The sequence below is a fragment of the Pelophylax lessonae genome, assembly GCF_965119305.1.
Source record: "Pelophylax lessonae genome assembly, chromosome: 12".
Lineage (NCBI taxonomy): Eukaryota > Metazoa > Chordata > Amphibia > Anura > Ranidae > Pelophylax > Pelophylax lessonae.
In genome coordinates, this window is record NC_138779.1 from 222,207,146 (window position 1) to 222,230,507 (window position 23,362).

Genomic DNA, 23,362 nt, shown 5'->3' on the forward strand with positions numbered 1-23,362 from the left:
TGCACTAATCGGGGACGTGGTTCTAGGTCAGTGGTTCTCAACTCCGGTCCTCAGGACCCACTAACAGGCCAGATTTTTTAAGTATTACCATGGGGAGATGCAGACTAGAATACTGCAATCACTGAGCAGCAAATTAGATCACCTGTGATGTATTTCAGCAATCTTGCAAACCTGGCCTGTTATTGTGCCCTGAGGACCGGAGTTGGGAACCACTGTTCTAAGAGGACGTCCTCCCGGAACGAGAGAGCCATAGCCTTCAGGACGACCGCAATCAGCAAGGTACCATGGGATATGTAGTCCTTAGAAATAGAGAAGCTGCAAAGCATGCTGGGAACCCAGGAAGTTGTGGAGAGAGTCAGCCAGCAGACAGGCAGCACTCACAGCGTTAAAGGAGATTTTTCAACTCCTCTTATATTGAACTGTCAGTGATAACTCCTATTCGTATTGTTATTACAATGGTGATATTAAACAATGAAAGTGTATGCTGTGACCAGAGATCTCTGAGGTCAGTAATGGCCGCCTCTATGTTCCTGTCCGCACAGGTCTCCTTTAAATAAAATTTTGATTAGCATCAGCAGCGTTATCTTTATCATTTCCCCATCCACAGCAACCCCTCTCCCCATTACCATTGGGCACCCGTCATTGCTGGATGATAATGACCTCCCAGCGCGTTACGTCCATAGGTGCCACCTCTTCATTGTCACAATCTTTGGATCTTCTGCGTAGTTTGCCTCGGCTATCTGGGTGTCCATAATGGTACAAAATGGTTCTCATTTTTAAAAAAAAGATTATTGTATCTAAAATATATATTTAAATTAAAATCTTGGTTGTAGAACGCTGTTCTGCAGTCGGATGAATTAGTAGTCTGGAAAGTGAATTGTTCTTCCCATATAATAGATAAAAACAGAGGAGAGCGCGGCCCTTCTTATCCCATACATGAAGATTGCTCCCCCATCTCATTGCATGTAGGGGTACTTCCATTCCCTCAGAGGGACGTGCGTTTCCTTAATGACCTGCGGGGAGGTCCAGCGGAGGATGTAATGGGGACCTCCAGGTTTGTCGTTTGTACCTGCGACAACACAGAACAACGAATGTATCACATGCACTGCCAGTTATTCGGGTAAGAATTTATCACTAAAGAGACAATGGTGAGAATTTCTAGTTTTAACCACTTTAGCCCCGGAAGAATTGGCTGCTCAATGACCAGGCCTTATTTTGGCAATTTGGCACTGCGTGACTTTAACGGACAATTGCGCGGTCGTGCGACGCTGTAACCAAATAAAATTGACGTCCTTTTTTTCCCACAAACAGAGCTTTCTTTTGGTGGTATTTGATCACCTGTGCGATAAGCGGATTTTGATTGGTTTGCGCAAAAGTTATTGCGCTTGCTAACTATGGGAAAGATTTATGTCATTTTTATTGTTTTTTTTTTTTTTAACGAGTAATGGCGGCGATCTTCGATTTGTTTTGCGGGACTGCGACATTGCGGCGGACAGATCGGACCCCTGACTACATTTTTGACACTTTTGGGGGTACCAGTGACATTACTACAGTAATCAGTGCTAAAAATATGCACTGTTACTGTAAAAATGACACTGGCAGGGAAGGGGTTAACTTTATTAGTGATCAAGGGGTTAAGTGTGTCCCTAGGGGCGTGATTCTAACTGTCAAGGGGCGTGGCTTGTGATGTAACCACAGAAACATACGATCCTACATAGCAGGATCGTATGATCTCTGCAGTTACATCAGGGAGAATGACAGATGGTTGTGTTTACATCAGCCGCCTGCCTTTCTCCCTCTCCAGCGGGAGATCGCGAGTGGCCGGCGGACATCGGAGCAGCTGGTCACTCACGCAGGGATGTCAGGGAACGAGCGGGGCGTGAGCGCGCCTCCGGCGGCGCACGCTCGCCCCCTATTGGCTCGTGGGCAAGTGACGTATCGGTACGTCACTTTGCCCAGGAGGGGCTGACCGCCGCAGTATATGTATTTGCAGCGGTCAGCAAGTGGTTAAACCATAACATGTTGGGTATCTTTGTACTCAGCAAGACATTTATTTTTTTACAATATACAAAAAAAAAAATGGGCTAACTTTACCTGTTTAGTTTTTTTTAAAAATTCAGTGAAGTGTTTTTTTTTTCCAAAAAAAATTGCGTTTGAAAGACCGCTGCGCAAATACCGTGAGAAATAAAATATTGCAACGACCGCCATTTTATTCTCTTAGAGTCTTTGCTAAAAAATAATATATATACACAGTTTGGGGGGTTCTAAGTCATTTTCTAGCAAAAAATACTGATTTTAACTTGTATACAACAAATGTCAAAAATAGGCTTGGTCCTTAAGTGGTTAATATACTTAATATACTTATATATATATATATTTGGTTATTTAGCTCACCCGATGCTCGGGACCCTCCGAAGGGCTGCTGGGCCACAACGGCCCCGGTGGATTTATCATTGATATAGAAGTTCCCTGCAGCGTTCCTCAGAAATTCTGTAGCTTCTTGTAGAACATTCCTTGTGACATGGAAGACAAATTAACATTACCAAATAATCAGAAACATAACAATACAAAACATAACAATATAAAACATAACAATATAAAACATAACAATAGGAAACATTATAACAATATAAAACATAACAATAGGAAACATTATAACAATATAAAACATAACAATATAAAACATAACAATAGGAAACATTATAACAATATAAAACATAACAATATAAAACATAACAATAAGAAACATTATAACAATATAAAACATAACAATATAAAACATAACAATAGGAAACATTATAACAATATAAAACATAACAATAGGAAACATTATAACAATATAAAACCTAACAATATAAAACATAACAATATAAAACATAACAATATAAAACATAACAATATAAAACATAACAATAAGAAACATTATAACAATATAAAACATAACAATAGGAAACATTATAACAATATAAAACATAACAATAGGAAACATTATAACAATATAAAACATAACAATAGGAAACATTATAACAATATAAAACATAACAATAGGAAACATTATAACAATATAAAACATAACAATAGGAAACATTATAACAATATAAAACATAACAATAGGAAACATTATAACAATATAAAACATAACAATAAGAAACAATATAAAACATAACAATACCCAACATTATAACAATATAAATCGTAACAATAGGAAACATTATAACTATATGAAACATACCAATATAAAACATTATAAACAATATGAAACTCTATAACAATACAAAACATTATTACAATACGAAACATTATACCAATATGAAACATAACAATACAAAACCTTATAACCGAATAGACGTTTGCATCTATGGGATTGTGTCCATGAAGCTGCTGCATCTGCATCCATTGCTATGGGCTGATTGCACACCGCTCTGAGGTGGATGCACATGCTCTGCACAGAGGACAGGTACAGGGGAGGACTGGGCCAGGGGGGCAATTGCCCCCCAGGCTGCTCTGATGCCCCATAAAAAGGCTTCACTGTTTCTGCCACAGACATCCCTAAAGGATTCCTGGTAGAGAAGTGAAAAGACCCCACTGCTGACCTACTAAGTGTAGGATGAAGACAAGGAAAAAGTGCAGACCCCCCCCCCCCCCCCCCAGCATGGATGGTGTAAACTGTGTCCAAGCAGAGGCCGGTTCCATGCCCCACTGGAGACTCTCCTCCCCCAACCAGCCCTGACCGAGCTTTCCCAGCTCCCCCCAACTGCCAATCCTGGCCAGGTGGGGAACCCAGATGGGAGTAGAGAGTACCTGGAGTGGAACTTCAGCCTGGAATGGGGGTCAGAAGGAGGCCAGGGAGAGGGGGAGGGGGCCGAGTCGCTGTACCATGGGCCTCTGGTTTGTACTTACCCCCTCGGCCAAATGTTGCCAGTCTGCCCCTGGACGGGTATCATCGCTTGTCTTAATGAGCCCTCAGATGACTTCTGATTATCGGGTCATCTGAGGGCTCATTAAGTTGTTGCAACTTTGATAAATGATGGGCTCTATGGCATTCTACGCTGAACTTCTTCATACTTGGCTTTTGTAGCGGTTACATTGTATAATGTATGACACCTCATGATCTTGCAGTGTGACCCCGGCAACGCATCATTCATTAGTAAATCAATTTTTTATGTCACACGGTATTTGCACAGTGATGTTTGAAAAAAAAAATTTTTTTTTTTTTTTAAATACACTTTAATGAATTTTTAGGCAACAAAACCCAATATATAACCCAATTTCTGGGTAAAATATAAAAACAATGTTATGGCGAGTAAATTAAGTACCTAACATCACACCTTTAAAAATGTGCACTCGTGGAATGGTATAGGGTTTGATTGTTGATTATTGGGAAATAAGTGCCGCATCCCTAATAGAAAAAACCCAACCAGAACAATCTCTTAATGGGACTGTTAAGGGCATGAACAACTACATACAGAGCCTTGAAAAAGTATTCACACCCCTTGAAATTTTCCACATTTTGTCATGTTACACCCAAAAATATAAATGTATTTTATTGGGATTTTATGTGATAGACCGACACAAAGTGGCCATAATTGTGAAGTGGAAGGAAAATGATAAATGATATAAATCTGTGAAAAGTGTGGCTGCATTTGTATTCACCCCCCTTTACTCCGATACCCCTAACTAAAATCTAGAGGAACCAATTGCCTTCATAAGTCACCTAATTAGTAAATAGAGTCCACCTGTGTGTCATTTCAGCTCAGTATAAATACAGCTGTTCTGTGAAGCCCTCAGAGGTTTGTTAGAGAACCTTAGTGAACAAACAGCATCATGAAGGCCAAGGAACACACCAGACAGGTCAGGGATGAAGTTGTGGAGAAGTTTAAAGCAGGGTTAGGTTATAAAAAATCTCCCAAGCTTTGAAGATCTCACAGAGCGCTGTTCAATCCATCATGGGAAAATGGAAAGAGTATGGCACAACTGCAACCCTACCAAGACATGGCCGTCCACCTAAACTGACCGGCCGGGCCCCTCCCAAGACCTAGCCGTCCACCTAAACTGACCGGCCGGGCCCCTACCAAGACATGGCCGTCCACCTTAACTGACCGGCTGGGCAAGGAGAGCATTCATCAGAGAAGCAGCCAAGAGGCCCATGGGAACTCTGGAGGAGCTGCAGAGATCCACAGCTCAGGTGGGAGAATCTGTCCACAGGACAACTATTAGTCGTGCGCTCCACAAATCTGCCCTTTATGGAAGAGTGAGAAGAAGAAAGCCATTGGTGGAAGAAAGCCATAAGAAGTTCTGTTTGCAGTTTGGGAGAAGCCATGTGGGGGACACAGCAAACATGTGGGGGGAAGAGCTCTGCTCAGAGGAGACCAAAATTCAACTTTTTGGCCTAAAAGCAAAACTCAATGTGTGGGGGAAAACTAACACTGCACATCACCCTGAACACACCATCCCCACTGTGAAACATGGTGGTGGCAGCATCATGGTGTGGGGATGCTTTTCTTCAGCAGGGACAGGGAAGCTGGTCAGAGTTGATGGGAAGATGGATGGAGCCAAATACAGGACAATCTTGGAAGAAAAGACTTGAGACTGGGGCGGAGGTTCACCTTCCAGCAGGACAACGACCCGAAACATCCAGCCAGAGCTACAATGGAATGGTTTACATCAAAGCATATTCATGTGTTAGAAGGGCCCAGTCACAGTCCAGACCTAAATCACATTGAGAATCTGTGGTAAGACTTGAAAATTGCCGTTCAGACGCTCTCCATCCAATCTGACAGAGCTTGAGATATTCTGCAAAGAAGAATGGGCAGAAATGTCCTCTCTAGATGTGCAAAGCTGGTAGAGACATCCCCAAAAAGACTTGCAGCTGTAATTGGGGGGAAGGGGTGAATACAAATGCAGCCACACTGTGTTGTCACATGAAAAGATGTAATAAAATATTTACAGAAATATGCGGGGTGTACTTACTTTTGTGAGATACTGTATGTGCCACTTTGTGTCGGTCTATCACATAAAATCCCAATAAAATACATTCAAGTTTTTGGTTGTAATATGACAAAATGTGGAACACTTTAAAGGGGTGTGAATACTTTTCCAGACACTGTAGCTGTTACACATCAGGGGTCAGGGCGCTGTTAGAAATCATGGGGCCCCATACAGCCTACCTGACAGGGCCCCTCCCGGCCAAAAGTAACTTAGATTTATCAGTCCCTTTGTCTACAGCCTCAGCTGCACAGATGAATGAATAGGAAGCGCTCCGAGGCTTCCTGCTCATTCACAAACTGAAGCATAGCAAACAGTTTACTGTGCTTCAGTGATGAATGGACACAGAAGTGATTAGTACTGATCGCTCACTGTGTTCAATCAGAGGAAGGGGCCAGTAACTGACATCCCCCTGTGTAACTGCAGCAGCTGCTGATGGGAGAGGATGGAATCTGGCAGGGAAAGGGGCACACGGGGGCCCATAAAGCAGACAGAAGGGGCACACATGCTAGAAGCAATCCCCTTGCAGTTTAGCAGAAGGGAGGGAGAGGAGGAGCTGGCAGTGGGAGACAGAAGAGGACCGGTGTCTGCAAAAAGGCAGTACAGTCAGTCCTCCTGCTAAACAGGTGCCTGGGCCTCCCTCTTGAACTGATGGGGCCTGGCCCCCCCCCCCTCTTGAACTGATGGGGCCTGGGCCCAGTACAGGAGGGCTTGCTGTACTGCCTTATCAGCGGCCCTGTCAGGGGTGATTGTATAGTGTATGACACCCCATGGCGTAGCAGCGTGATTCCGGCAATGTATGAATAATTAGTAAATCGTGTCTAGAAATGGGCGGCGAGGTGAGAAGTATTCACAGACAGCTTTATCTTTCCTGCCCTCTTATCAGCCTTTATGACTGCAATCCAGTTCTATATTTATCTGTATCTGCACTATAAACTCATTTACAGCAATCATCAGGCAGATGGATGTTGGGGCCGCTGTATATTTATAGTGAAATCCTCTGCAAAGTGCATTTGGCGGTGAAAGTGGCGAAGAATTCCTATGATGAAGACACTTTCGGGATTTATGCACAGCTCTGCATTAGTGCTGCACTTCATAAAAAAAACCACTTCCGTTCCTCTATAATCGGACAGGAGATCGTTTCCTTCATTCTAACGCTAGAGAGGGCAAAATGAGTCCCAATTCTGCAGAGAAACCAATCAGCTTCCAAGCTTGTTTAACCGCTTAACGACCGCCCGTCGCAGTTTTATTGCGGCAGGCAGCCCCTCCGGCGCTCACCGACATAGCTATATGTCAGCCCGCAGCTAGGGGGCGAGCTTCATTCCTGGATTTCACTGCACACCTGAACTCTGCCTTAAGGCTCCGTTCACATGTGAGCGTATGGATCGCGGGCAGAACCGCCGCGGTTCCACCCGCGATCCGGAGGTTTATTGCAAATCGCGGGACGCCTAGCGTTGCCCGTTGATTTGCAATAGCCCCCCAAACGCCGAGCGATGTTGCCGCGATTTCCGCCTGCCGAATCGCGGCAACATCGCGCAAACAAAATCGCGGGACGCAATACGCTCCAAAGAAGTACATGAGCTTCTTTGGAGCGTATTGCATCCCGCGATTTTGTTTGCGCGATGTTGCCGCGATTCGGCAGGCGGAAATCGCGGCAACATCGCTCGGCGTTTGGGGGGCTATTGCAAATCAACGGGCAACGCTAGGCGTCCCGCGATTTGCAATAAATCTCCGGATCGCGGGCGGAACCGCGGCGGTTCCGCCCGCGATCCAAACGCTGACATGTGAATGCAGCCTTAACGTGCTGCATTGATCATTTACTGATTGCAGATTGGACAGGAGGAGATTTATTTACTAAATCTCGAGAAGGCAAAATGAGTCCCAATTCTGCTGAGAAACCGATCCGCTTCCAGGTTTTATCGCTAAAGCTTAGTTAACCACTTCTGGACTGGAAGTTTTTCCCCCTTAATGACCAGGCCATTTTTTGCGATTCGGCACTGCGTTATTTTAACGGACAATTGCGCGGTCGTGCGACGCTGTACCCAAATAAAATTGATGTCTTTTTTTCCCACAAACAGAGCTTTCTTTTGGTGGTGTTTGATCACCACTGTAATTTTAATTTTTTGCGCTATAAACAAAAAAATGCAACAATTCTGAAAAAAAAAAAAAAAAACAATATTTTTCACATTCTGCTATAAAACATTCCCAAAAAAAAAAAAAATTTAAAAATCAAAATTTTTTTTAACATTTTAGGCCAATTTTTTTTCTGCTACATATTTTTTGTATAAAAAAAAAAATCCCAATAAGTGCATTTTGATTGGTTTGCGCAAAAGTTATCACCTCTACAAACCAGGGGAAAGATTTATGTCGTTGTTGTTTTTTTTTTTTTTTTTTTTTTACTAGTTATGGCAGCGATCTGCGATTTTTAGCGGGACTGCGACATTGCGGCGGAGAGATCCTAACTGACATCTTTGGCACTTTTGGGGGGGGACCAGTGACATTACTACAGTAATCGGTGCTAAAATGTAATAATGACACTGGCAGGGAAGGGGTTAACACTGTGGGTGATCAAGGGGTTAACTGTAAGCCTAACTGTATGGGGGCGTGGCTTGTTAAATGACCATAGAGACCTGTGTTCCTATATAGAAGGATCTCAGGCGCTCTGTGATCATTCCAGAGAGAAGAACGGTCAGCTGTGTTTACAACATCCGACCGTCCTCCTCTCTCAGCGGGGAACGATCGCAGGTGCCCGGCGGCAATCAGCGCTGCCTGCCCCGTGCATCGGAGTCCCCGCTGCTAAGTGTGGGGGGGGGGGGGGAAGCGCCGCCGGAGGCGCACACTCACCCCCTAGCTGCAGGCGCGTGACCGACGTATAGCTACGTTGGTTCACGCAGGAGGGGCTGCTGCGGCGGGCGGTCGTTAAGCCGTTAAACAACACTTGGAAGCTGATTGGTTTCTCTGCAGAATTGTGAATCTTTTTGCCCTCTCTAGCGTTAGTAAATAACCCCCCCCCCGAGGTGTCTGTGCTGTAATGTCACATAGAGGTACTTACTTATCCTGGGCAAACACTGCCCCCGTGAGGCCGTACGGGGAAGTGGAATCTATAAGTTTCAGGACGTCCTTATACTCGTTTTCTGGATAAACGTAAACGGCCAACACCGGTCCGAAGATTTCCTGTATCACAGAACCGATACGTACGTGTCATATTGGTGCAATGGTTAAATGCAAGAGCTTATCAATAAAGTTTACTATGTCATAAGATTTACCAATGTATGCACAACTCGAAAGGAAGAAAAGGAAACTGCTTATCATATAAAAGCCTCAAAACATTTTAACTGGTGAAAAATAGGGCGTTCATTCGTTCAAAAAACCGATGTTGACGGAAACGGGTGAAAATGAATGTAAATGAACGATCCGTTTTTCCATAGGAATGCATTGATGTCCATCTACGGATGGATGAAAAACGGACGAACGTGTGTAAAAGGGGTAACTAAAGGCAAAACTATTTTTTTTTTTTGTTTGGATAAAGTGCGGAGGGATTAGAATGATTGTCCGTTTTTATTGCTGTATGCATAGGTGTGCGCAGGGGGTGTTCTTCACTAGGCGTGGTGCCGATCCCTCCTCCTTCTTGGGCTCCCCCCCCCCCCCCCATGTTGGCTTTGCAGTGTTGCTGGCTTTCCCTCCTCTCCCCCTGGCTGCTGCAGGGGATGTTTCAGGATGGAGAGCGGGGGAAGGAGATAGTAAATATGTAATATACCGGCTCCTTCCTTTACTAAATGAACACACTCGCTCACTGTGTCTATTCATAACTGAAGAATAGTCAACTGTGTTTACTATGCTTCAGTTTGTAAATGAATGGGAAGCCTCTGTACAGAGCACTTCCCATTCATTACCTTTCCAGTGCAGCTGAGGCTGCAGAGAAAGACGTGTGTTTGAGCTTTGGGGTGCACACACCTATGACTGTATGTAAACGTTATTCACTCCCTGCTGGCCAACTTTACCAAGCACAAGTACCCGAGAAGTCGGAAATTTTTAATAGTATTTGAACCCTGCCCGTGTGCAATCTTCCCGTGTGCAATCTGCCTGCGTGAAATCTGCCTGTGTGCAATCTGCCTGCGTGAAATCTGCCCGTGTGCAATCTGCCCGTGTGCAAGGTGCCCGTGTGCAATCTGCCTGTGTGCAATCTGCCCGTGTGCAATCTGCCCGTGTGCAATCTGCCCATGTGCAAGGTGCCCGTGTGCAATCTGCCCGTGTGCAAGGTGCCCGTGTGCAAGGTGCCCGTGTGCAAGGTGCCCGTGTGCAATCTGCCCGTGTGCAATCTGCCCGTGTGCAATCTGCCCGTGTGCAAGGTGCCCGTGTGCAATCTGCCCGTGTGCAAGGTGCCCGTGTGCAAGGTGCCCGTGTGCAAGGTGCCCGTGTGCAATCTGCCCGTGTGCAATCTGCCCGTGTGCAATCTGCCCGTGTGCAAGCTACCTGTCTGCAATCTGCCCGTGTGCAATCTGCCCGTGTGCAAGCTACCTGTCTGCAATCTGCCCGTGTGCAATCTGCCCGTGTGCAATCTGCCCGTGTGCAATCTGCCCGTGTGCAATCTACCTGTGTGCAAGCTACCTGTGTGCAATGTGCCTGTGTGCAATGTGCCTGTGTGCAATGTGCCTGTGTGCAATCTGCCCGTGTGCAATCCTTATTGGGTTGCGGTCATCATTTTAGGTCAGAAGACACAACTCAGGATCTGTTTGTAATGTGCAAAACGAACGTTCGTCCTGGCTTCCCGATCACAGAACGCCCATTTCAGTGAGAACGTTGTGCTGTGCGTCCCGTTACCTCCGCCATGATCTTCTCCTTCGGATCTTTGGTCTCTATGATTGTGGGTTCTACAAAGTATCCAACTCTGTCATCGCAATTCCCCCCGGCCAGAATGGTGAGGTTGGGCGACTCCTTGGCGTGTTTGATCCAGCCTTGTATCCGCTTGAATGACTGATGAGAGAGGAGGAACAATTCAGAGAGAGAAAACTTTCATATTTCATAAAAAACGTCATTATATGGAAGGGCGAGCGGGGAGAACTCTTCACTGCTGTCTGTGAATTCCAGTTTTTATAAGGGGGAGGACAGTCAGAAAGCAGCTTGTGAGATGGAGAGAAAGAGAGAGAGAGAAGGAGAAAGAGAGAGAGAAGGAGAAAGAGAGAGAGAAGGAGAAAGAGAGAGAGGAGAGAGAGAAGGAGAGAGAGAAGGAAAGAGAGAGGAGAGAGAAGGAGAGCGAGAGAAGGAGAAAGAGAAGGAGAAAGAGAGAGGGGAGAGAGGAGAAAGATGTGATGGGTACGGTAAGCAGAGCAGGAAGGGTGCCGGTTCTATGATGGGTACGGTAAGCAGAGCGGGAAGGGTGCCGGTTCTGTGATGGGTACGGTAAGCAGAGCTGGAAGGGTGCCGGTTCTGTGATTGGTACGGTAAGCAGAGCGGGAAGGGTGCCGGTTCTTTGATGGGTACGGTAAGCAGAGCGGGAAGGGTACCGGTTTTGTGATGGGTACGGTAAGCAGAGCTGGAAGGGTGCCGGTTCTGTGATTGGTACGGTAAGCAGAGCGGGAAGGGTGCCGGTTTTGTGATTGGTATGGAAAGCAGAGCGGGAAGGGTACCGGTTTTGTGATGGGTACGGTAAGCAGAGCTGGAAGGGTGCCGGTTCTGTGATTGGTACGGTAAGCAGAGCGGGAAGGGTGCCGGTTTTGTGATTGGTATGGAAAGCAGAGCGGGAAGGGTGTCGGCTCTGTGATGGGTACGGTAAGCAGAGCTGGAAGGGTGCCGGTTCTGTGATTGGTACGGTAAGCAGAGTGGGAAGGGTGCCGGTTTTGTGATGGGCACAGTAAGCAGAGTGGGAAGGGTGCCGGTTTTGTGATGGGTACGGTAAGCAGAGCTGGAAGGGTGCCGGTTCTGTGATTGGTACGGTAAGCAGAGCGGGAAGGGTGCCGGTTTTGTGATGGGCACAGTAAGCAGAGCGGGAAGGGTGCCGGTTCTGTGATGGGTACGGTAAGCAGAGCGGGAAGGGTGCCGGTTCTGTGATGGGTACGGTAAGCAGAGCGGGAATGGTGCCGGCTCTGTGATGGGTACGGTAAGCAGAGCGGGAAGGGTGCCGGTTTTGTGATGGGTACGGTAAGCAGAGCGGGAAGGGTGCTGGTTTTCTAGCAGCTATGGCTGGTCACTTTCCCCGACATTTGTAATCCAGATTAAACAGAAAATCCCACTACTTGCCTTTTCATCAATAACGGCCGAGGTGAAGGTGCTGAAGTCATCGGCGGGCTGGGAATTAAAGCAGAGAAGGCAGATCAGAGGATATCAGCATCGCGCAGCTCATTAATATGTTCCCCAAATCTCCTAAGTGCATGTCATGGATCAAAAGCCGAGCAGAAGCCTCCGCTAAATCCTCGCACAACCTTCAGCTTCTAAAATTACACTTCCCACCTGACAGGGAACAAGGACACTTCTTTTCAATTAACGCGTCGGGTTAACGGCTACTTACAATAAATTCCGACCGCATTCCCGAGATTCTCCAATTTAAATTTTTTTTTTTTTTTCTTCTAGTGCTTGACAGGATAAGTGAAGTCGGATGGTTCAGCAGGTATTAGTGGAGGCCTAACGCGTCTTCTAATCCCATCAGACTCCCGCTGAGCCCCGAAAAAAAAAGGACAGAGACCCCTTACGAGAGGGGGGAAATCTCCACTCACATTTCCCACTTTGATCTTGGCGTGTTCCTCCAACAGCCTGGCTTTGATCTGAGGCCACAGAGAGTCTGGAGCGTAGAGCCGCGAGCAGGCCGAGCATTTCTGACCGCTGTACTCGAAAGCCGATCGGATGGCGCCGTTCACCGCGCTCTCAGGGTCGGCAGACTTGTGCACAAAATGGAAGTTTTTCCCACCGCATTCTATGGAGGAAGAATAGACATTTTACTGCAAGGGTTCAACTATTAGTATGGGGCAGAACCAAAAATGACATCTATGCAGGGCCGGTGCTAGACTATTGTGCGCCCCAAGCAAGACCAGCTACTTGCACCCCCTCCCCCCCCCCCTTGAAAAATAAAAAATGTAAAAGCAAAACAACATGGTTGTTAAAGCAGGCAGGAAGCCGCCATGTCCTTAACAACCGATGAGTTATGTAAAGAAAAGAATTGCTGCCATTAAAATATCAAGGAAAAAAAAAATTGGGGTTCCCCCTGCAATCCATACCAGGTCCTCAGGGGGAAGTGACCCTTGGGGACAAGGTGCATTATTATTTATTTCAGGTACTTATATAGCGCCGTCAATTTACGTAGCGCTTTACATATACATTGTACATTCACATCAGTCCCTGCCCTCGAGGAGCTTACAATCTAAGGTAGGGGAGAAGCCCCCTGCTCTAAAGCACACCCCATGTTGAGGGCATGTAACCTGGTATGGTTCAGGAAGCGGGAGTGCTTGCTCGCCCCCCCCCCCCCATTTCCGGGCCTGCCAGGCTGCATGATCGGAAAAGGGTCTGGTATGGATTTTGAAGCCTTTTTTCTATATTTTTGGCCCGGGGGTTACCCTCAAAAGCAATACTAGACCCAAAGAGGGGCATCCAATGCATAGTTACATAGTTACATAGTTACATAGTAGGTGAGGTTGAATAAAGACAATAGTCCATCCAGTTCAACCTGTGTAGGTGTGTGTGACTGTAATCATCTAACATAGCCCTCAATCTCCTGATCCTTGAGATGTAAGTCTAAGAGTCTTTTGAAAGTCACCATACTACCCGCAGAAACCACCTCTTGTGGTAGACAATTCCACAATCTTGTAGCCCTAACAGTAAAGAACCCCCCACGTTGCCTGAGGTTAAAACGCTTCTCCTCTAATCGCATTGTATGTCCTCGAGTCCTCATGCAATTCCTTCGAATGAACAGCTTTTCTTCTAAGCTGAGATCCCCATTAAGATATTTATAAATTGCTATCATGTCCCCTCTCAGACGTCTTTTCTCCAGGGAAAATAAATCGAGCGATTGGAGCCGCTCTTCATAGGTAAGGTCCTCCAACCCCCTAATCAGTTTAGTTGCCCTTCTCTGGACTTTCTCCAGCTCCAACACATCCCTCCTGAGGACTGGCGACCAGAACTGGACAGAATACTCCAGATGCGGTCGGACCAGAGTTTTATAAAAGTGGAAGGATTATAGTCTTATCTCTGGAATACATCCCTTTCTTTATGCATGCTAATATTCTGTTGGCTTTGGAAGCTGCCGCTTGGCATTGCATGCTGTTGCCTAATCTATCATCAACTAAGACTCCCAGATCTTTCTCCATTTTTGATTCCCCCAAGGGTTCCCCTCCTAACGTGTATTGTGTTTTTATGTTTTTGGTCCCCAAGTGCAAAACCTTACACTTCTCCACATTAAACCTCATTTGCCATGTCGTTGCCCACTCCGTAATTTTGTCCAGGTCATTCTGTAGGATATCTGCTTCATGCTGTGCAGTTATTGCCCTGGCCAATTTTGTGTCATCTGCAAAAACTGATAACGAACTACTGATCCCGTCCTCAATGCTGTTTATGAATAAATTGAACAAGGTTGGTCCCAGGACTGAGCCCTGGGGCACCCCGCTTACTACCTCAGCCCAGTCTGAGTATGCGCTGTTTATTACCACCCTTTGGACACGCCCTTTTAGCCAATTCCGTATCCAAGAGCAAACCCTGCTGTCGATACCTGCAGACCTTATTTTATAAATTAAGCGCTTGTGGGGAACTGTATCAAACGCCTTAGCGAAATCCAAGTACACCACATCCACTGGTCTCCCCCTATCTAGCTCACAGCTCACTTCCTCGTAGAATGCTAAGAGATTGGTTTGACAAGATCGCCCATTTGTAAACCCGTGCTGGTTACTACTGATGATGTTGTTGTCTTTAGCATACTCTACGATATAGTCCCTTATCATCCCCTCCAAAAGTTTAGATATTATTGATGTCAAACTGACAGGCCTATAATTTCCCGGGATATGTCTCTGGCCCTTTTTGAATATCGGAATCACGTTAGCCTTCCTTCAATCCCCTGGTACATCTCCTGTCCTAATACTGTCAGCAAAGATCAGGAACAGTGGTCTAGATATAACCATACTGAGTTCCTTGAGCACTCTCGGATGTACGCCATCCGGGCCTGGTGATTTGTTTGTGTTAAGTTTATCCAGCCTTTCCCTGATTTCCCCCTCTGTTAGCCATAGTGGCAAGTCCTGTGTATTACTACTAACCATACAGTCATGGTCAGTGTACCCCATACAGTCATGGTCAGTGTACTCCATACAGTCATGGTCAGTGTACCCTTCCTTTTCCTGCGTAAAGACTGACGAGAAAAAAGAATTCAGCACGGTTGCTTTTTCAGTGTCCTCTGTAACCATCCTCCCATCATCGCTAATTATGTGTGCAATATGCTCTGCCCTAGTTTTTTTTGCTGTTGATATATTTAAAGAATTTCTTTGGGTTTTTTTTACTATCCTCCGCTATTTGTCTCTCAAAGTTGATTTTAGCCATCTTGATTTCGTGTTTACACTTCTTATTTTCCTCCTTGTATTGCTGGAAGGCCGATACGGCTGTTTTTTTTTTGTGATTTTTTTTTTTTAATGCCAACAATTCTTTTTTTTTTTTACATTCAGCTATCAGCGGGGAAATCCGCTGACAGCTGATGACTCATCGGTTGTGAAAGACAAGACGGCCACCTGCTCCTTAATCCCTTGGACACTAAGCCTTTTTCTGACACTTGTTACAAGTTAAAATCAGTATTTTTTGCTAAAAAATTTACTTAGAACCTCCAAACATTATATATATTACTAGAGACCCTAGAGCAGGGGGTCTTCAAACTATGGCCCTCCAGTTGTTCAGGAACTACAATTCCCATCATGTCTGTGAATGTCAGAGTTTTACAATGCCTCATAGGATGTATAGTTCTGCAACAGCTATAGCTCTGGGAAAGTGACAGAGCTCAGAAGGATCAGTGTCACTCTCCCAGAACTACAGCAAATGTGTTCACATAATACAAAGGCTTCTGTGAATGGGAAGGAGGAGGGGAGGGTGGGCATAGTAGCTTCAGTGACTCTACTGTCCAAGATGCAGAGCTCAGAAAGATCAGTGTCACTCTCCCAGAACTACAGCAAATGTGTTTAAATAACACAAAGGCTTCTGTGAATAGGCAGGAAGAGGGGAGGATGGGCATAGCAGCTTCAGTGACTCTACTGCTCAAGATGCAGAGCTCAGAAGGATAAGGGTCACTCTCCCAGAACAACAGTATATGTGTTTACATAATACAAAGGCTTCTGTGAATGGGCAGGAGGGGAGGACAGACATAGCAGCTTCAGTGACTCTACTGCTCAAAATGCAGAGCTTAGAAATATCAGCGTCACTCTCCCAAAACTACAGCAAGTGGGTTCACATAATGCAAAGGCTTACTGTGATTGGGATTAAGGAGGGGAGGGTGGGCATAGCAGCTGCAGAAACTCTTCACTTCAAGATGCAGAGCTCAGAAGGATCAGAGTCGCTGCAGCTGCTATACCGGCCCTCCCCTCTTCCTGCCCATTCACAGAAGCCTTTGTATTATGTGAACACATAATACAAATGGGCAGCAGAGGGGAGGGGGTGGGCATAGCTGCTCTGTGTGCTTCTCTCCTCTCACAGCCCTGAGTATCTGAGTGGAATTCCCAGCACAGGGCTTAAATGAAGGGGCAGAGCAAAATGCGTTGGGGGTGTGGCCTGGTCAGAGCCATTCATTTCTTCACACAGGTCTGCTTCAGCTTACGGACTTTCTCACCTTTCAAATGCAGTTTTACTTACCTTATCCCTCCTCTCCATGTGATTGGACCCCCAAAGCCTCTCCTCTTCCGGGCTTGGACAGTCAGGTACAATGCAGGACCAGCAACCCAGAGCATCAGAGGAAGAGTAGAGCGCCACCTGCTGGCCAATATTTTCCTGCTTCAAAATGTATTCCCACTTTTTTTTTTTACCTGTCTCCGGCCTCATTGTATGCAAATTAACATCAGTGTCCAGTTTGGAGTTCAGGACTGCTGCTACCTTTTAGAAATGGTTCAAGTCAGGTCAGGTTCCTTTTGATATGGGTGCTCAGTGGGCAGCAGTAATGGAAAACTAGCCAGTGGAGGTGCAGAGGGGTGGAGGTGCAGAGGGGTGGAGGTGCAGAGGGGTGGAGGTGCAGAGGGGTGGCGGTGCAGAGGGGTGGCGGTGCAGAGGGGTGGCGGTGCAGAGGGGTGGCGGGGCGGAGGTGCAGAGGGGCGGAGGTGCAGAGGGCGGAGGTGCAGAGGGTAGTCCCCAGCTTCTCTACTCCTCTCCTGCCTAATATCTGTAGTGGCCATATTGGATATCTGTATAGGAGGATCATTCGGAGGGAAGTTCTATAATATGAAATCTAATAATGAATGCTGTTCCTTTTGTGTACAGATCTGAACTCCAACCCGCTCACCTCCAGCCAGGCGGGGGAAGGTCCGGTACCGGTCCAGATTCTCTGCAGTTTGTTTCCAAAGCCGCTTAAAGGTTCTAGGCATTAAAAAAAAAAAAAGTTGTAATTTATGAATGCAAAGGAACAGAAATATTAATATTATACAGAAGAGAGCACTTTCCTGTTCAGTGTCGGTGTACGTAAAGCCATTTTTATTTTGATTAAAGTATGAAAGGGTTAGAACCCCTGTTGGGTTTTTATTGCTTTCTGTGTCCCCGCTGGGGAGATTCCCCCTCTCTATATGTCCTGTGATTGGTGTCACTAGGATTGAAAGTGAGGGGAAATGAGCTACAGTTCATTGAGGGAACCATGAATGCCAACATGTACTGTGACATACTGAAGCAGAGCATGATCCCCTCCCTTCAGAGACTGGGCCGCAGGGCAGTATTCCAACATAACGACCCCAAACACCTCCAAGATGACCACTGCCTTGCTAAAGAAGCTGAGGGTAAAGGTGAGGGACTGGCCAAGCATGTCTCCAGACCTAAACCCTATTGAGTATCTGTGGGGATCCTCAAACAGAAGGTGGAGGAGCGCAAGGTCTCTAACATCCACCAGCTCTGTGATGTCATCATGGGGGAGGGGAAGAGGACTCCAGTGACAACCTGTGAAGCTCTGGTGAACTCCATGCCCAAGAGGGTTAAGGCAGTGCTGGAAAATAATGGCAGCCACACAAAATATTCACACTTTGGGCCCAATTTGGACATTGTCACTTAGGGGTGTACTGACTTTTGTTGCCAGCGGTTTAGACATTAATGGCTGTGTGTTGAGTTATTTTGAGGGGACAGTAAATTTACACTGTTATACAAGCTGTACACTCACTACTTTACATTGTAGCAAAGTGTCATTTCTTCAGTGTTGTCACATGAAAAGTTAGAATAAAATATTTACAAAAATGTGAGGGGTGTACTTACTTTTGTGAGATACTGTACATTCTATGGATATGGGAGTGATACATTCTAAGCATTATACAGTTTTGCAACATTTTATATTTCATGTAGTTTTCAATCCATTAATTATGTATTTTGGCAGTTAAAAACATTCTATTACTCTTAGATTTGATCCAACCGGTCATCATGGTATCCTGGGTTGGATGTCCAGCATCATCTAGCCCTCTACTCCCCAGCCTTACTGTCCCTGTCCCGCCCTCTTCATTAATTGGAAATTGGATTTCAATCACAGAGGTTCAGCATCACATATTGGCGGTACCTGGGGTGATCTGTGAGCAAATAAAGCTTGCCTGGGAATGCCCCCACTTCCAGACTTACACCTGCCCAGGAGGGCAAATAATAATCATAATAAACATCAGCTTTACCCATTCACCCTCCCCATAATGAACTCTTCACATTTCTCTGGAACTTACGGAACGCTTCCTGTGAAATTGATTCCGCTGAGGTGTTCTGAGCTGGTGATGGTGTCTCCGAAGACTGGGCCATCTGCCGGGACAAACTGTATAATGTTGGGGGGTAGGCCAGCTTCACGGAGGACATTGTACACCGCATAACTGGCAAGCATGGCCGTATCGCTGGGCTTCCACAGGACGACATTACCCTGCCAAGTGACCATACACAAAGGGTTAATTAAACTACAAATTTAGGCAAGTGTGTCTTATTAGAGGAACTCACATTGGGGGGGGGGGGGGTTTGAAGGGGAAGAGCACAACGTTTTAGGAATTTCCAAGACCTATCAATAGGAGTTATACCGTGATGGTGGGTGGGACTGGTATGAGGATGGCAGGTAGGAGTTATGCAGTAAAGGTGATGGTGGGTGGGACTTGTATGGTGATGGAGGGTGGGACTTGTATGGTGAAGGAGGGTGGGACTTGTATGGTGAAGGAGGGTGGGACTTGTATATGAGTTATGTGGTGATGGCGGATACCAGTTATGTGGTTATGGTGAGTAGGAACGGTATGGTGATGGCAGTTGGGAGTTATACAACGATGACAGTTGGGAATTATACAGTGATGGAGTTATACAGTCATGGCAGTTGTGAATTATACGGGAATGATGGGAGTTATACGGTGATGGTGGCTGGGGGTTATACGGGGATCGCGTGTTGGAATTATGTGGGGATGATGGGTAGGACTTGTATAGGAGTTATACGGTGATGTGGGTTGGGAGTTATACGTTGATGGCGGGTCGGAGTGGTATGGTGATAGCGGGTAGGACTTGTATAGGAGTTTTGGCAGGTTGGAATGGTATGGTGATGGAGGTTGGGACTTATTCAGTAATGGCGGGTTGGATTTATGTGGTGATGGTGGGTAGGAATGGTATGGTGATGGCAGTTGAGCGTTATACGGTGATGACAGGTGGGAGTTACACGGTGATGGCGGGTTGGAATGGTATGGTGATGGCGGATGGGAGTTATACGGTGATGGCGGATGGGAGTTTTACATTAAAGGCAGGTTGGAATGGTATGGTGATAGCGGGTATGACTTGTATAGGAGTTAAATGGTGATGGCGGGTTGGAATGGTATGGGGACGGAGGTTGGGACTTATCCAGTGATGTTAGGTTGGATTTATGTGGTGATGGTGGGTAGGAATGGTATGGTGATGGCAGATGGGAATTATACGGTGATGGTGGGTAGGAGTTATCCAGTGATGGCGGATTGGAATTATGCGGTGATGGTGGGTAGGAATGGTATGGTGATGGTAGAACGGAGTTATCCAGTGAAGGCGGGTTGGAATTATGCGGTGATGGTGGGTAGGAATGGTATGGTGATGGTGGAAGAGAGTTATCCAGCGATCGCGGGTTGGAATTATGCGGTGATGGTGGGTAGGAATGGTATGGTGATGGCGGAAGGGAGTTATCTAGTGATGGCGAGTTGGAATTATGCGGAGATGGTGGTTAGAAATGGTATGGTGATGGCGGTTGGGAGTTATCCAGTGATGGCGGGTTGGAATTATGCAGTGATGGTGGGTAGGAATGGTATGGTGATGGCAGTTGGGAGTTATCCAGTGATGGCGGGTTGGAATTATGCGGTGATGGTGGGTAGGAATGGTATGGTGATGGCGGTTGGGAGTTATCCAGTGATGGCGGGTTGGAATTATGCGGTGATGGTGGGTAGGAATGGTATGGTGATGGCAGTTGGGAGTTATCCAGTGATGGCAAGTTGGAATTATGCGGCGATGGTGGGTAGGAATGGTATGGTGATGGCGGAAGGAAGTTATCTAGTGATGGCGAGTTGGAATTATGCAGTGATGGTGGTTAGAAATGGTATGGTGATGGCGGGTTGGAATTATGCGGTGATGGTGGGTAGGAATGGTATGGTAATGGCGGTTGGGAGTTATCCAGTGATGGCGAGTTGGAATTATGCGGTTATGGTGGGTAGGAATGGTATGGTGATGGCGGTTGGGAGTTATCCAGTGATGGCGAGTTGGAATTATGCGGTGATGGTGGGTAGGAGTGGTATGATGATGGTGGAAGAGAGTTATCCAGTGATGGCGAGTTGGAATTATGCGGTGATGGTGGGTAGGAATGGTATGGTGATGGCGAGTTGGAATTATGCGGTGATGGTGGGTAGAAATGGTATGGTGATGGCGAGTTGGAATTATGCGGTGATGGTGGGTAGGAATGGTATGGTGATGGTGGGAAGGAATGGTATTGTGATGGCGGAAGGGAGTTATCCAGTGATGGCGGGTTGGAATTATGCGGTGATGGTGGGTAGGAATGGTATGGTGATGGCGGTTGGGAGTTATCCAGTGATGGCGGGTTGGAATTATGCGGTGATGGTGGGAAGGAATGGTATGGTGATGGCGGTTGGGAGTTATCCAGTGATGGCAAGTTGGAATTATGCGGCGATGGTGGGTAGGAATGGTATGGTGATGGCGGAAGGGAGTTATCTAGTGATGGCGAGTTGGAATTATGAAGTGATGGTGGTTAGAAATGGTATGGTGATGGTGGGTTGGAATTATGCGGTGATGGTGGGTAGGAATAGTATGGTAATGGCGGTTGGGAGTTATCCAGTGATGGCGAGTTGGAATTATGCGGTGATGGTGGGTAGGAGTGGTATGATGATGGCGGAAGGGAGTTATCCAGTGATGGTGAGTTGGAATTATGCGGTGATGGTGGGAAGGAATGGTATGGTGATGGCGAGTTGGAATTATGCAGTGATGGTGGGTAGGAATGGTATTGTGATGGCGGTTGGGAGTTATCCAGTGATGGTGAGTTGGAATTATGCAGTGATGGTGGGAAGGAATGGTATTGTGATGGCGGTTGGGAGTTATCCAGTGATGGCGGGTTGGAATTATGCAGTGATGGTGGGTAGGAATGGTATGGTGATGGCGGAAGAGAGTTATCCAGTGATGGCGGGTTGGAATTATGCGGTGATGGTGGGTAGGAATGGTATGGTGATGGCGGTTGGGAGTTATCCAGTGATGGCGAGTTGGAATTATGCGGTGATGGTGGGAAGGAATGGTATGGTGATGGCGGTTGGGAGTTATCCAGTGGTGTGCAGCTGACTGAAATTGAGAAGCTGCAGTATAGAATAGATGAGCTTTTTTGAAGTAAATCTTTGTATTGAAGTCTTCCTCTCACTGTCATGTTCTACAATGACATAAAATGCGTCGATCATACCGACACACGGAGGATGGTAATTAGTGGATGTCTGGCAGGCAGATAATGGCAGCTACTCCATGGATCTTGCTGTATTCTGACTTCTACAGGTTATATTACGGCAGAATACCGCACCTGCAAATAACAGTTTAATAACCCCCAACACCAATTGTGTGTCTGACATGAGACTTCAAAGAGAACACCTGAACCTGATTATCACCCGCCCCCTCCCCCCCCCCCACAAAGTCCGTTGCCTTTGTAACCCCTATTTATCTGGGTTGGGCAATCCTTCCCATCGGAAGAAAGTTCTAGATTCTTTTTATCTCTCCTGAAAACAAGTCCTGGATGAAACATTTATAAACTATGTGAGAAGAATGGCCGATCGTCTCCGGATTATCCAGCCGAGAGGATTCCGTCTGAACGCGGTGACATTTGATCTGATGTGCCGGGATTAGTGGGCGCATGTTTTACAACAGAACACAACGTCCTCTAATTACTCCTCACATCCGCAGGGAAAGGCAAAATCTTAAAATAGAGGAATTTGCTAAAACCGCTCCTTTCATCACATTGGAATACATTCCGTGCTGGGTGCCTGAGGCCGCGGTCACACGGGCGTGCGTAAAGGAGATTCCCTGGATTTTAGACCTACAGGTGCAGCCGTGCGCAGGCACCTCTATGCGCGTTGCATTTAGGGAGGCCGTTCCTTTCAGTGCTTCACCCCTACATGCAAGAAACGTGGAAAAGAAGCCCCCATCATTTGCCCTCCTCTCCACCTCGGCCAATCACACAGGATACAAAGCTCCCTGAGAATGGCTGAGCGGATCCTGACATCCTTCATCCACCTCTCCACCTCGGCCATTTAGAGAAAGCTTCACAGAATACAAAGCTCCCTGCGAATGGCTGAGCGGATCGTGACATCCTTTGTCTGCCTCTCCACCTTGGCCAATCAGAGAAAGCTTCACAGAACACAAAGTTCCCTGAGAATGACTGACTGAGCTGATCGTGACATAATTCGCCCGCCTCTCCACCTCGGCCAATCAGAGAAAACTTCACAGAATGCAAAGCTCCCTGCGAATGGCTGAGCGGATCATGACATCCTTTGTACGCCTCTCCACCTCGGCCAATCAGAGAAAACTTCACAGAATACAAAGCTCCCTGCGAATGGCTGAGCGGATCGTGACATCCTTTGTACGCCTCTCCACCTCGGCCAATCAGAGAAAGCTTCACAGAATACGAAGCTCCCTGCAAATGGCTGAGCGGATCGTGACATCATTCGTCCACCTCAGGCAATCACAGAAAGCTTCACAGGATACAAAGCTCAGTCCCTGCGAATGGCTGAGCGGA

The 23,362-nt window shown here is 46.5% G+C and overlaps 1 protein-coding gene across 1 annotated transcript in view; it reads right to left on the bottom strand.

Annotated features, from left to right (window-relative positions):
* Positions 1-552: 552 nt before the first annotated feature.
* The window catches only part of ALDH4A1 (aldehyde dehydrogenase 4 family member A1), a 41,064-nt gene continuing 18,254 nt past the window's right edge, over positions 553-23,362 (bottom strand). Inside the window, exons 8-15 of the mRNA XM_082274575.1 lie at positions 18,828-19,015; positions 17,429-17,502; positions 12,696-12,892; positions 12,223-12,270; positions 10,807-10,959; positions 9,038-9,159; positions 2,395-2,513; positions 553-1,069 (exon numbers count right to left, since the gene is read on the bottom strand). Of these exons, the coding sequence (XP_082130701.1) occupies positions 957-1,069; positions 2,395-2,513; positions 9,038-9,159; positions 10,807-10,959; positions 12,223-12,270; positions 12,696-12,892; positions 17,429-17,502; positions 18,828-19,015 (1,014 nt within the window). The 3' untranslated portion in view covers positions 553-956. The remainder of the gene's footprint in view (positions 1,070-2,394; positions 2,514-9,037; positions 9,160-10,806; positions 10,960-12,222; positions 12,271-12,695; positions 12,893-17,428; positions 17,503-18,827; positions 19,016-23,362) is intronic.